General features: G+C 36.6%; 1 protein-coding gene across 1 annotated transcript in view; it reads left to right on the forward strand.

The window, feature by feature from the left end:
* The first annotated feature begins 248 nt into the window (after positions 1-248).
* Positions 249-15,799, forward strand: part of QRFPR (pyroglutamylated RFamide peptide receptor) — a 47,940-nt gene continuing 32,389 nt past the window's right edge. The window contains exon 1 of the mRNA XM_072119342.1: positions 249-1,585. Within this exon, the coding sequence (XP_071975443.1) occupies positions 1,246-1,585 (340 nt within the window). The 5' untranslated portion in view covers positions 249-1,245. The remainder of the gene's footprint in view (positions 1,586-15,799) is intronic.

Consider the following 15,799-nt stretch of genomic DNA (forward strand, 5'->3'; position numbering starts at 1 on the left):
GATTTGCTTAAAGGATATATTCAGCCTTACATGTTATTGGTAAATTTGTGTTGTATGTTGTCAGAAGGATTAATAGCTGCAAATTACTTTTCCATATGTTTTACCTCTAGCAATTGTTATAGACCTTCTTTCTGTTGGCAATACCAGTCATGCCTCCTGAGTAGCGAATAACAGTTTGTTGCAGAGGTAATTGACCAGCTATTTGGCAGCATGTGGCATAGTCATACTCCACTCTTCAGGATCAGAGTCGGCTGCAGCTCTGTGGGATGGCAATACACAGAATGAAGGAGTGTGACCAATTGTCTATTAGATGTGATGCTCCAGTCTCCAGGAGTGAATAGAATGCAATTCTGCCAGGATTGGAGGGCAGGATGTAGACGAGGAGCTGTCCTTCAGCACCACGGCCAGTGCTAGGCTCAGCACTGAGGAGTGCTAACCTGAGAGCAGACACTGGGATATTTCTTCATAGTTTCCTAGTATAAATCTAAGAATTGTATGGTGGTGTCTATTATAGGATATATAGCTATATCTCCACTGCTTGCTATGTGACTTGTGCCTTTTATAGGATATATATATCTACATCTCCACTGCTTGCTCTGTGACTTGTGCCTGTTATAGGATATATATCTACATCTCCACTGCTTACTCTGTGACTTGTGCCTGTTATAGGATATATATCTACATCTCCACTGCTTGCTCTGTGACTTGTGCCTGTTATAGGATATATATCTACATCTCCACTGCTTGCTATGTGACTTGTGCCTTTTATAGGATATATATATCTACATCTCCACTGCTTGCTCTGTGACTTGTGCCTGTTATAGGATATATATCTACATCTCCACTGCTTACTCTGTGACTTGTGCCTGTTATAGGATATATATCTACATCTCCACTGCTTACTCTGTGACTTGTGCCTGTTATAGGATATATATCTACATCTCCACTGCTTACTCTGTGACTTGTGCCTGTTATAGGATATATATCTACATCTCCACTGCTTGCTCTGTGACTTGTGCCTGTTATAGGATATATATCTACATCTCCACTGCTTGCTATGTGACTTGTGCCTGTTATAGGATATATCTACATCTCCACTGCTTGCTCTGTGACTCGGTGAGCCTGGATTATGGATGCTGGATTACAAGCTCCTTTGGAGAAAGTTGGAGAATGCCATGCTGCAGCAGCTCTGTGAAGAGGAGTGGGTGAGCTCAGCCTGAGCACACAGCCCTGTGCCCTGCCTGAATGCAGTCCCTCAATATCACCCCTGAGCTCATAGCCAGGCTCCTGCAGGAGAATAACGTCACCCGGGAGCAGTTCATTGAGCTCTACCAGCTGCAGCCCCTGGTCTACATCCCAGAGCTCCCAGTCCACACCAAGGCTGCCTTTGTCACCATATGTGTGCTGATATTCCTGCTGGCTCTCTTCGGAAACTCTTTGGTTCTCTATGTGGTGACCAGAAGCAAAGCCATGAGGACAGTTACCAACATTTTCATCTGCTCTTTGGCTGTAAGCGACTTGCTTATTGCTTTCTTCTGCATCCCGTTCACTATGCTCCAGAACATCTCATCCAACTGGCTGGGAGGTGGGTATCTGTACTCTACAACATCATAAAGCATGCTGTGACTTGTAGTGAAGGTAAACTTATTCTTTATGCATTTAGAAAATACTGCAAACAAACCAGAATGCTGAAAAAGCATAAATGATTAACATGTAATCTATGTGCTTCTTCAGATGCAGATAATGTTGTTTTATCAAATACTAAAAGCAGTACTCCCTATTTTACTAATACTAAACCAATTCCTGAGTTTGGAAAGTTGACTAATTTTTTTTTTTAATTTCCAAAAACATTTACACTGAAATGTTTGTAATGAGGGCTTCTGTGACCTCACTGAACTAAGCAGTAATACATTTATGTCCATGTTTTAGTGTCCATACAGTGTTAATTACTACATACAGAGAGTAACAAAGTAATATGATAATCTTATTTAAACAGGTCTGTCATATGTAGAGAATATGTAGAGAATTATAATAATAGCAACAACAATATGTGACAAGCAAAAGAAATCAGAGATAAAGAAAACAGACAACAGTGAACTGAAACGAAACAATGTATCAATAACACATTAATGTAAGGCTACAAACCTCCATGCCTTTTGAAATAGAACTAAAACCTCCAGTGATTTCCGTTCTGCCCATGATTGACCCAGACCATCCTGCTGTGTTATAGACTTTAACATACAGTCATATTGATAATCAGCTTATTCAGTAATAGATATGAGAGTAATGGCTTCATTTCACCTTTGCAATGTTTTGGGCATTCTAGGAAATAAACTAAGAAAAATGTTTGTGAAGGCAGCTTGCCTGTAGGAGACTGTGTAAGGCTTTGAAAAGACATCTACTAGTCAAGAAGACCTTCATGTTTTTTAAATAAATTTTTATTATTATATCTGTACACATCTAAACAAGTAAATCATTATTCATAATAACAGTTCATCTGATACATAATTATCATATGAAATTATTACATTTCTTAACTCAATTACTTTTTATTGTACATTCTTAAAACATTGCTTATCACCCTATTATCCCCCTCCAAACCATCCACCCTGCCTCCCCCGGCCAGGGATGCTGGGAAAGAAAAAAAAAGAGAAGAAAAAACCTACACAGACTACTCCTCTCAAGTCTTCCATTCCTTGCATATTACAGCTAGAGTACCATCTATTTTTATACTAAGTTCGTATCTTCTCACTTTTTCAACTAGATTCCGCCAGTTATTAATATCAGGTTTTCTTGTCCCATTCCATTCTTTAATTAGGATCAAACGACCCAAAAATAACAGCTTAGATACTAATCTTTTTCAAGATTTCGAGGTTGCTATCTCTGTTCTATATTCTAAAATTCCCATAATAGGTTCGAAAGGGAGATCCAGGCCCATGTTTTTTGAATATCTTAGAATATTTGAAGAAAAAACTCGGTTATAGAACCACAATATATGAGCAATATCAGCAAGATCTTGTTTGTAACAGGGACAGCTTGAGTCTACTTTCAATCCTGCTTTAAATTGTATATATGGTCAATAGTACACCCTATAAAGAATGTTTAATTGTATGAACTTAAAATTATCATTCATTGATACCCATTTCACTGAAGAAGACCTTCATAATGCAGAATAATTTTTGCTTACTTTTTTTTGATCTGTTTATCTACAGTATTATATAAATGACACAAAATGTATTAAATAACTTTCTGTTTCATAATAGCTATAGTTTAGCCTCTATAGTATAATGTATCCCTACATCAAATAGACCCTGAGAGGTCCTATCATTCCCTGCTATGATTATATGTGATCTAAAGACACTTGGTAGAAAAGCAGCAGGTGTAGCCTTGGCATATTGCACTAGACTGACAAGTGTAATAAACTGTAGTAAAATACTGCACTAGAATGACAATCATGATACAAAGTTCATTTTCTTACTCTAACTGATGGTATTGCATATTGCCTGAGGGGGAATCTGTAAGGCATGGAGGAGGCATCTTGTAGACAGGAATTGCTTAAGAAGCTGCTCAAAATACAATACAATTTTCCATATTTTTTTCTTGATCTGTTATGCAGAGTATTATATATTCATGACAAAATGTGTTAAGTAACTCTCTATGTCATCTATGGCATAATTTATTACTATATCAAATAGACCCTGGGAAGTTCCATCATTGCCTGCTATGTTTGAAAGTGATCTAAAGACACAGAAAAAAAGAAGCAAAGGTAGCCTTGGCTACCCAGACTGACAAGTATGAAACACTGTAGTATAATACTGCACTAAACTGACAAGTGTGATAAACTGCAGTATAATACTGCACTAGACTAAAAAGTGTGACACACTGTAGTATAATACTGCACTAGACTGACAAGTATGAAACACTGTAGTATAATACTGCACTAGACTGACAAGTATGAAACACTGTAGTATAATACTGCACTAGACTGACAAGTGTGATACACTGTAGTATAATACTGCACTAGACTGACAAGTGTGATACACTGTAGTATAATACTGCACTAGACTGACAAGTGTGATACACTGTAGTATAATACTGCACCAGACTGACAAGTGTGATACACTGTAATATAATACTGCACCAGACTGACAAGTATGATACACTGTAGTATAATACTGAACCAGACTGACAAGTGTGATACACTGTAATATAATACTGCACCAGACTGACAAGTATGATACACTGTAGTATAATACTGCACTAGACTGACAAGTGTGATACACTGTAATATAATACTGCACCAGACTGACAAGTATGATACACTGTAGTATAATACTGCACTAGACTGACAAGTGTGATACACTGTAATATAATACTGCACTAGACTGACAAGTATGATACACTGTAGTATAATACTAGACAAGAATGACAAGTGTGATACACTGTAGTATATAACTATACTAGACTGACAAGTATGATAGACTGTAGTATAATATTGCACTAGAGTAACAAATGTGATACACTGTAGTATAATACTACATAAGACTGACACGTATGCACTAGACTGCACTAGACTGACAAGTGTGATACATTGTAGTATAATACTGCACTAGACTGACAAGTTTGATACACTGTAGTATAATACTACACAAGACTGATAACTTGTTACTCTAGTGCAGGATTACACTAAAGTGTATCACACTTATCAGTCTAGTGCAGTATTATACTACAGTGTATCACACTTGTCAGTCTAGTGCAGTTTTATACTACAGTGTTTCATACTTGTCAGTCTAGTGCAGTATTATACTACAGTGTATCACACTTGTCAGTCTTGTGTAGTATTATACTACAGTGTATCATACGTGTCAGTCTAGTGCAGTATTATACTACAGTGTGTCACACTTGTCAGTCTAGTGCAGTATTATACTACAATGTATCACACTTATCAGTCTAGTGCAGTATTATACTACAGTGTATCACACTTATCAGTCTAGTGCAGTATTATACTACAGTGTATCACACTTGTCAGTCTAGTGCAGTATTACACTACAGTGTATCACACTTGCCTGTCTAGTGCAGTATTATACTACAGTGTGTCACACTTGTCAGTCTAGTGCAGTATTATACTACAGTGTATCACACTTGTTACTCTAGTGCAGGATTATACTAAAGTGTATCACACTTATCAGTTTTGTGTAGTATTATACTACAGTGTATCAAACTTGTCAGTCTAGTGCAGTATTATACTACAATGTATCACACTTATCAGTCTAGTGCAGTATTATACTACAGTGTATCACACTTGTTACTCTAGTGCAATATTATACTACAGTGTATCACACTTGTTTGTCTAGTGCAGTATTATACTACAGTGTATCATACTTGTCAGTCTTGTGTAGTATTATAATACAATGTACTTTAATATAGTTAGAGTCTAGACGAAGCACTACCTAGCGTGAAATGGCCTGTTGCCTTACCGCATGTTGGCGTCCTGTATCGCCTGCGTTTGCATCAATAAATTTTGAAGAGTGCCCGGTGAGTGCTGCGGTTTTCTTTTCTTCACTTACCTGTGACTGCTGTGCCTCTTCGCTGAGCACCACCAGTGTCTTGAGACCACTGCAGCGGATGCCATTTAAAAGACTCCAACTGTGCTATTGTCCAATCGCGTGCGGAACTACAAGGTGCATGCTTTTTCTCCATTTTGTGACTGTAATATAATACTGTAGTATAATACTGCACTAGACTGACAAGTATGATACACTGTAGTATAATACTGCACTAGACTGACAAGTGTGATACACTGTAGTATAATACTGCACCAGACTGACAAGTATGATACACTGTAGTGTAATACTGCACTAGACTGACAATTGTGATACATTGTAGTATAATACTGCACTAGACTGACAAGTGTGATACACCGCAGTATAATACTGCACTAGACTGACAAGTATGAAACACAGTAGTATAATACTGCACTAGACTGACAAGTATGAAACACTGTAGTATAATACTGCACCAGACTGACAACTGTGATACATTGTAGTATAATACTGCACTAGACTGACAATCGTAATACATTGTAGTATAATACTGCACTAGACTGACAATCGTGATACATTGTAGTATAATACTGCACCAGACTGACAAGTATGAAACACTGTAGTATAATACTGCACCAGACTGACAACTGTGATACACTGTAGTACAATACTGCACCAGACTGACAAGTGTGATACACTGTAGTACAATACTGCACCAGACTGACAAGTGTGATACATTGTAGTATAATACTGCACCAGACTGACAATGGTGATACATTGTAGTATAATACTGCACTAGACTGACAATCGTGATACATTGTAGTATAATACTGCACTAGACTGACAAGTATGAAACACTGTAGTATAATACTGCACCAGACTGACAACTGTGATACACTGTAGAATAATACTGCACTAGACTGACAAGTGTGATACACTGTAGTATAATACTGCACTAGACTGACAAGTGTGATACATTGTAGTATAATACTGCACTAGACTGACAAGTGTGATACATTGCAGTATAATACTGCACTAGACTGACAAGTATGAAACACTGTAGTATAATACTGCACCAGACTGACAACTGTGATACGCTGTAGTATAATACTGCACTAGACTGACAAGTGTGATACACTGTAGTATAATACTGCACTAGACTGACAACTGTGATACATTGTAGTATAATACTGCACTAGACTGACAATTGTGATACATTGCAGTATAGTACTGCACTAGACTGACAAGTGTGATACACTGCAGTATAATACTGCACTAGACTGACAATTGTGATACATTGCAGTATAGTACTGCACTAGACTGACAAGTGTGATACACTGCAGTATAATACTGCACTAGACTGACAAGTGTGATACACCGCAGTATAATACTGCACTAGACTGACAAGTGTGATACACTGTAGCATAATACTACACAAGACTGACAAGTATGATACACTGTAGTATAATACTGCACTAGACTGACAAGTATGATACACTGTAGTATAATACTGCACCAGACTGACAAGTGTGATACACTGTAGTATAATACTGCACTAGACTGACAAGTGTGATACACTGTAGTGTAATACTGCACTAGACTGACAAATGTGATACACTTTAGTATAATACTGCACCAGTCTGACAAGTATTATACACTGTAGTATAATACTGCACTAGACTGACAATTGTGATACATTGTAGTATAATACTGCACCAGACTGACAAGTATAATACACTGTAGTGTAATACTGCACTAGACTGACAATTGTGATACATTGTAGTATAATACTGCACTAGACTGACAATCGTGATACATTGTAGTGTAATACTGCACTAGACTGACAAGTATGATACACTGTAGTATAATACTGCACTAGACTGACAATCGTGATACACTGTAGTATAATACTGCACTAGACTGACAATTGTGATACATTGTAGTATAATACTGCACTAGACTGACAAGTGTGATACACCGCAGTATAATACTGCACTAGACTGACAAGTATGATACACTGTAGTATAATACTGCACTAGACTGACAAGTATGATACACCGTAGTATAATACTGCACCAGACTGACAACTGTGATACATTGTAGTATAATACTGCACTAGACTGACAATTGTGATACATTGTAGTAAATACTGCACTAGACTGACAATTGTGATACATTGTAGTATAATACTGCACTAGACTGACAATCGTGATATATTGTAGTATAATACTGCAATAGACTGACAAGTATGAAACACTATAGTATAATACTGCACCAGACTGACAACTGTGATTCACTGTAGTATAATACTGCACCAGACTGACAATTGTGATACATTGTAGTATAATACTGCACTAGACTGACAAGTATGAAACACTGTAGTATAATACTGCACCAGTCTGACAAGTATGATACACTGTAGTATAATACTGCACTAGACTGACAATTGTGATACATTGTAGTATAATACTGCACCAGACTGACAAGTATAATAAACTGTAGTGTAATACTGCACTAGACTGACAATTGTGATACATTGTAGTATAATACTGCACTAGACTGACAATCGTGATACATTGTAGTGTAATACTGCACTAGACTGACAAGTATGATACACTGTAGTATAATACTGCACTAGACTGACAATCGTGATACACTGTAGTATAATACTGCACTAGACTGACAAGTGTGATACACCGCAGTATAATACTGCACTAGACTGACAAGTGTGATACACTGTAGTATAATACTGCACCAGACTGACAAGTGTGATACACCGCAGTATAATACTGCACTAGACTGACAAGTGTGATACACTGTAGCATAATACTGCACTAGACTGACAAGTGTGATACACTGTAGTATAATACTGCACTAGACTGACACGTATGATACACTGTAGTATAATACTGCACTAGACTGACAAGTGTGATACACTGTAGTATAATACTGCACTAGACTGACAAGTATGATACACTGTAGTGTAATACTGCACTAGACTGACAATTGTGATACACTGTAGTATAATACTGCACCAGACTGACAAGTATGATACACTGTAGTATAATACTGCACTAGACTGACAAGTATGATACACTGTAGTGTAATACTGCACTAGACTGACAATTGTGATACATTGTAGTATAATACTGCACCAGACTGACAAGTATGATACACTGTAGTGTAATACTGCACTAGACTGACAATTGTGATACATTGTAGTATAATACTGCGCCAGACTGACAAGTATAATACACTGTAGAGTAATACTGCACTAGACTGACAATTGTGATACATTGTAGTATAATACTGCACCAGACTGACAAGTATAATACACTGTAGTGTAATACTGCACTAGACTGACAATTGTGATACATTGTAGTATAGCAAAGTTCATTTTCTGCCTCTAACTAACTGATGCTATTGCAGAACCTAATCACTGTAATCTTCCAACACATTAATTTGTTTTCTATCCGGACATCCAGACGTTGTGGATATCACTGCAGATATCTTACTAGACATGTAAGACATAATTATAATGCTAATTTACACTTGTTATCTGATCTCTTACATCCCAGAAGTCTGAGTATGAATAACTAGCAGTCATTAGGAGTCTGACTATGTGATTGATCTTTTATAAGGGGATACTTTCATTAATTGGGTTGAACTGACACCTCCTTCAAGAACAAATCGTTTACTCAAATAACATTTCATTATTTACACACTCAGATTGTATATATATTATATAGCTGTAGATGGGGTCTTTGATTTCTGTATCCCAACATTAACCTAAAGATGGTTTTCTCATATTATTTCAATGTATTCTCCCCTGTCTGCTTCAGACCTGTGCACATTACAGTATTGGTAAATAAACTTGAATCCCTCTCTACTTTTATTATATCTGAATTCAGGGCTGGTTTTGCAAGAAATGTACAAAATACATATTACATTAGCAAGGCGCCTCTTCTTTTATGCACACTGCTTAGCTTCTAGATGCTTCAGTACAGGGTTCATCAGATTCTGTTGGTACATTGATAGTCATCCCTGAAACATGTCTTGTTTCTCTTTTCTGTTGCAATTCTGTGTTATCTAATTTTATAATGTAATAGGCATACATAGGTACAGAAGTGGACTCATGCACACTTAGATCTGCCCTATTAAAGCTCTGCACAACGCAGGTCCAGTATATTGCCTTGCATGTGGACCTTATGAGATATTCAACCAATTGCTAGAAGACTTGTTGCTACAGTATCAATAGGTTATAAGTCAAAATTTCCAGACCAGTCATGTTTAGGAGTGTGTGGGGGGGGGGGGGGGGGGGGTAAGCAACACCACAATACTAGGAAATATATTGAGATGGAAGTGAAGCAACAAAGTGAATCAGTAGAAAATCACTGTATAAGTGAACATTGGGATACCATGATATAAATACTTCTATAGGAGAATGTTATAATATAACATCCCTAACGAAGGAAGCCGTAGACTTCAGAAATGTGTTGGATGGACTTGATTTGTCTCCACCACCTTATTGTAGCCCTGTGACAGCACAGAAGGGCAGGGCTCACATTGGTATTTGATGGAGCACAAGCTTTCGGGTCGGAGGCTCCCACGTACATTCACAACATGTAGGAATCTTGCAGTTACTTTCAAACTGTCATCACTAAGGAAAAACAACAGAAGACATCACGCTGCTATCTTAATAGTCATCAAGGAGAAAAACAGAGATAAGTAACATTGCTGCAGTTTTCAGTAAAACATATGTGTAATCTATCCCTCAAGAACCCTAAATAATAGTTGAGGTCCCATTTAGCTTGGGATAGCACTTGCCCTTGCTTAATGTCAGCATTATTACTATGGTGTTTTATTTTATAACATTCCCCAATAGAAGTATTTATATAATCTTATCCCAATGAACATTTATACAGTGTTTTTCTACTGATTTTATAGCACAGGTGGATATTTGTCAATTTACCTGTTTTTTTCAATATCAGTGTTTGTACATCACTATAGGTAATGCTGCTGGCCACTACCACCACTTGCCACTCACACGGTTTAGTAAAGGGAATACCACAGTAGACCATTCTTTTGTTGACTGGTAAATGTTACCACCCATATATTGTACAGCATATTGTATAATTCTTATCTGGATAAATGTGGAAAAATTACATTATGAGACCTATAGTTTCCTCTATGTGACCCATCGTAAATCACATAATGCAATCTGATATACCTTGTAAAGCTACTTATTCCAAAGGCAAACATGATACATTTCAGCTAAATTTAGAAAAGGGCAAAAGCAAAGATGGAAATATTGAAACAAGGGGGCAATGCAGCAAATGGTCAGATGTTAATAGTCTTACAAATATTGCACTTTTCAACTCCCACAGCTGCTGGTATGAACATAGAGTACTTCAACAAAATACAGAAACTGCAAAACAACGGGTCCTACATAGAGTTTGAAATATTTATTATTAGACCCACACAATAACTGTTCTGAGATAAAACAGATGTTGAGTTTCAATGAAATCTGCTAACCTGCTAGTATGTGTTTAGAAGGTAGAAAGAAATCTATGCAAACACAGGCATAAGTTACAAAATCTCCTTGGATGCCTCTCATTGTGCTCCTGAGCAGCCTATAAATATTGCATCTTATCAAAGGCAGTGGCTTATTGTGGTGAGCCACGATCTCATATGTCATCTAAGTCATCTAAGAGAGTATCAGGATTTTTGGAGCCTAAAAGCCTCAATAGAAAACTTCTTTACTACAGGCACAAACTAGATATAACTAACTGTATAGAGATATAACAATAAATATCCATATGTTTGTATATCTCCATATGTATGTGTATAGTATGCTGATAATAAAGATGATTGTAATCTCATTGTGAAGGATGAGAAGATATTGTCCCCTGACATTGAGGTGAGAGAACATTTCCTCCTGAAAATATGAAATCTGACTTTGCCTTTTTCATTTTTGTGTTTCTGTTTTTTAATCCCCTCAGTCCAGAAGTGATACATTTTTTATTTTTTACATTTTCAGAGATGTATATGGGCTTGGCATCTTCAGGACAAATTGTACTTTTTTATTCAATATTGCATTGAATAATGCAAAAAAATTCAAAGTGCGGTGAAATGGACAAAAAACACATTTGCTGCGTTTTCTTGTGGGCTCTGTTTTTACGGCTTTCATTCTGTGCTCCAAATGACACCTCCTCTTTATTCTTTAGGTCAATACAATCACAGGGATACCAAGTTTATAGAGGTTTTTAGTAGATGTAAAAATGTAATTATTTGCAACTTACTGGCGTTTTAATTCATATCAATTTGGGACCTATCAATCATTTTTATTTAAAATATTCATGGATGGAAAAAGTTTGCAAATCAGGCATTTGGGCGCCATTTTCCGTTACGGTGTTCATGGCCAGGAACAATCTTTTTTATGTTTTGATAGAACGGGCATTTTGGGAGGTGATGATAGTTAACATGTTTATGGTTTTTATTGTTTATTTTTATATGTGATATACGTAAAGGGGGGGGGGACTTATGAGACTGTAGGCTGCCATGGCAACTGATCACCACCCACCTATGACATCCATGATAGTGGCGCCCATTGGAAGCTAAGTTAGGTGCCGCATTTGGGTTAGACCATGGCACTTAACAGGTAAACTGTCGCGACTGGTGCCAGAACCGACCGTGGTAGTAACAGGCAAGTAGTAACAGGCAAGTAGTTACCCGCCATGTATGAAGAGAGCTCAACATGTGAGCTCCCTCCATACAACCCCTGCAGCACCAAGATGTTATAGTATGTCCTGGTGCACATAAGATCTCACATTTTTATAATTGCATTAAAGTATTTAGTTGACTTAGTAAACCAAAGCTGGCAGTACATGCTGACAGATACTACCCTTCGTGTTGTTGATTTTAACTTTGGCAATAACAGCCAAAGTCTCACCTACATATGTCATCTCTGAAGCCTATGACATAAGAAGCCGGAATTCAAAAGTAAAAAAATCACTATCCATAAAAAAGTTAATAAAAAGTGATCAATAGGTTGTTCAGTTCACTAAATTTTATAAATGACAATGTCAGTTTGTCCTGCAAGCTTTTTACACTAAAGTTGCAGATGTAAGAATAAAGTTACTGGTGTTATGATATGGAATTAATTTTCTAAAGCTATTTAAGCAACATTAGATATATTTGTTATCTCTGTCATCAAACTGAACCAAAGAATAAAGGTATGTTTTATTTAGACCACACATTGAAAGCCATAAAAACAAAGAAAATCGCACAACTATTTTTCCAATTTCCTAGTACATTACATGCAAAATGGAAATCACACCACTTGGAGGTAAATTTATTCCAATGAAAAAAAGTTCCCATAAAGCTGTGACTGATGTGTTAATAGATTAACCCCTTAACGACTTAGTTTTTTCACTTTCATTTTTCACTCACCAACTTCAAAAATCTATAACTTTTTTATTTTTCCACATAAAGAGCTGTGTTATGGCTTATTTTCTGCGTAACAAATTGCACTTCATAGTGACGGTATTTAATTATTCCATGGCATGTACTGGGAAGCGGGAAAAAAATTCCAAATGCAGTGAAAATGGTGAAAAACCACATTTGCAGCGTTTTCTTGTGGGCTTGGATTTTACAGCTTTCACTCTGCGTCCCAAATGACATGTCTACTTTATTCTTTCAGTTGGTACGATCACGTGGATACCAAATTTGTATCGGTTTTATAATGTTTTCATACATTTAAAAAAATTAAAACCTCCTGTACAAAATATATATTTTTTTATTTTGCCATCTTCTGGCACCAATAACTTTTTCATACTTCATACTTCATACTTCATGCCATTTTCGACTTGGCCGCTATTTTCCGTTGCGGGGTTAAACGCAGTGAAAAAACGTTATTATATTATGATAGATCGCGGCGATACCTGATGTGTTTATGATTTTTACTGTTTATTTATATTTATATCAATTCTAGGGAAAGGGGGGTGATTTGAATTTTTAGGTTTTTTTATTATAATTTTTTTAAAAACTTTTTTTATTTTTACTTTTACTATTTTTCAGACTCCCTAGGGTACTCTAACCCTAGGTAGTCTGATTCATCCTATCATATACTGCCATACTACTGTATGGCAGTATATGTGGATTTTACTCCTTGCAATAATTAGGAAGAACATTTCTCAATTGCATGTAAGATCTTTTCTCTTTTATGTTTATGTAAGGATTGACTGGTGTTTGGTTTTTGTCAATTTCACAATTGCAAATACACTTTTGGACAATGTAAAAAATATAAATATAAATGTAAAATTTGAGACTTTAAAGACATAGGGGGATATTTATCAGGACCTCTGCGCACCGCCAGTGGCGCAGAGGCCCTGAAATAATCGCAAATGCTAACTTATTGCTAGCTTTTGCGATTATTTTCCCCAATCCGCCACCTTCACACCAGTGGGGTGTGAAGGGGGGGGGCGCGGCCGGCCGAGCGGGGGGCGCCGCCGTACGGGAGTGGGCCGGCGCGGGGCGTTACTGTCCCCGCGCCTGCGCACTCGCTGCTCCCGGCGACTTTTCGCTGCCTGGCGTAGGATAAACGCTGCGCAACTGGCAGCCCGAAACATGAAGAGGCAGAAGCCTTCAAAGAGTTATTTTTTTCATCACTACATCAAAAACTAAAATTGATATTGTTGTGGAAATCTCAGGATCCATTGGCTATGGTTAATAATATGTTTGATGGTCTGTCTCCCACGTTGTGCTGTGGCTGGGGCTAGCAAAGTTCAGATTTGATGCTATCTTTTGTGAAACAATTATTTAGCTACCATTGGCACCATTTATCAATAGTCATTAAGATCTAAGGGTGCCATTTATCCTGTTTTTTCTGGGAGTATTTTTAGGGCCATTGCAATTTTTGCAGCTTTTTGGGGATATTTTGAAATGTCCAACGAACATTTGTTTTTCCTCAGTAAGACACATTTATCTTCTATTACAGATGTGCTAAATGTCACAAATGACATTTATCATTTCGAATTGTATAAAATTTGTGACATTTTTGGGTGCAAAAAACTCCAGACGAAACCATACTTAAGGAAAACTTAGAAAATGGAAAGAAATTACTTAAGACATTTGTTTGACATTTTTGTGAGATTTGTAACAAATTTCTCAGAAAGAGATGTGAAAAAAAAAACAAATTAACTCAAGGTAAAAGTGAGATTGATAAATTACCAAAGTAGCAGACGGAAATGTACAGGCAAAAATTAGACTTTCATTTTACAATATGTTAAAGAAAAAATTAGTGATTTGTGAAATGCCAAACAGCTAAAATACTTCAGTGACATTGTAACATTAAAATCAAAGTGTTTTACTAGCACATTTTAGGTAATGTTCCTATTAACTTTTATCAAATCACATTATATTCAATTCCAACATTCAGTAACAATATTATCTGTATAGTATTTCTATTTTGTATCTTACCGACATTATATATTACCACTTTGGTGGATTTACTGATTCTGCAACTTGAGAAAATGTGTGAATGCTAAAATATTATATTATTTTTTAGTATACAGATTTAACAGAATAGTTACATAAAGGCCCATAATTAAGAGTATATTAGGTATTTAGAATACCTCCAATACTAAATAAATGAAATGACTGCCCAGATGTGTCTCATATAGTACTATTGTGTTGTAAAGTTACTTTAAGGGGAATCTGTCAGCAGCTTTGACCATACAAGGCTTCAAAAAGGACTGAGAAAAAATGCATTTATATTCCAGGATTGTAACTGTACTTGTATCACTCTTGTACACTGATGTGTGAGATCTCTTCAATAAAAACACCACAGTCCCTTACCTCATACAAAAACTTGCTAGCAGATACTCATAGCAATTCTATCTGCAGTGTTTGTATATCATCCTGCATCAAGTAACTGTCTAGTGGAAATGTCTGCCCCCTCCCTCTCCACTGCAGCACTAAAGTAAAAAAAAATACCAATATTGCCAGTAAACTGATGTCCTCTCCTTTCAGCCTATTTGGGCACATGCACTCATGTACCTTGTAATAAACATGCCTTTGAATGGGAGAAATACAGTCAACGAATTTGGTAGCAGAACCAAACTCAGTACATTAGCAAAACGAAGTTAATTATATGAATGTATCAGAATCAGACACAATTTACAAATATGGTACTACAATTAAGTTCTATATAAAACCAAACAACATAAAGAGTATTCAGGTCCAACAAATCAATA

Source organism: Engystomops pustulosus, chromosome 1, assembly GCF_040894005.1.
Source record: "Engystomops pustulosus chromosome 1, aEngPut4.maternal, whole genome shotgun sequence".
Classification (NCBI taxonomy): Eukaryota; Metazoa; Chordata; class Amphibia; order Anura; family Leptodactylidae; genus Engystomops; species Engystomops pustulosus.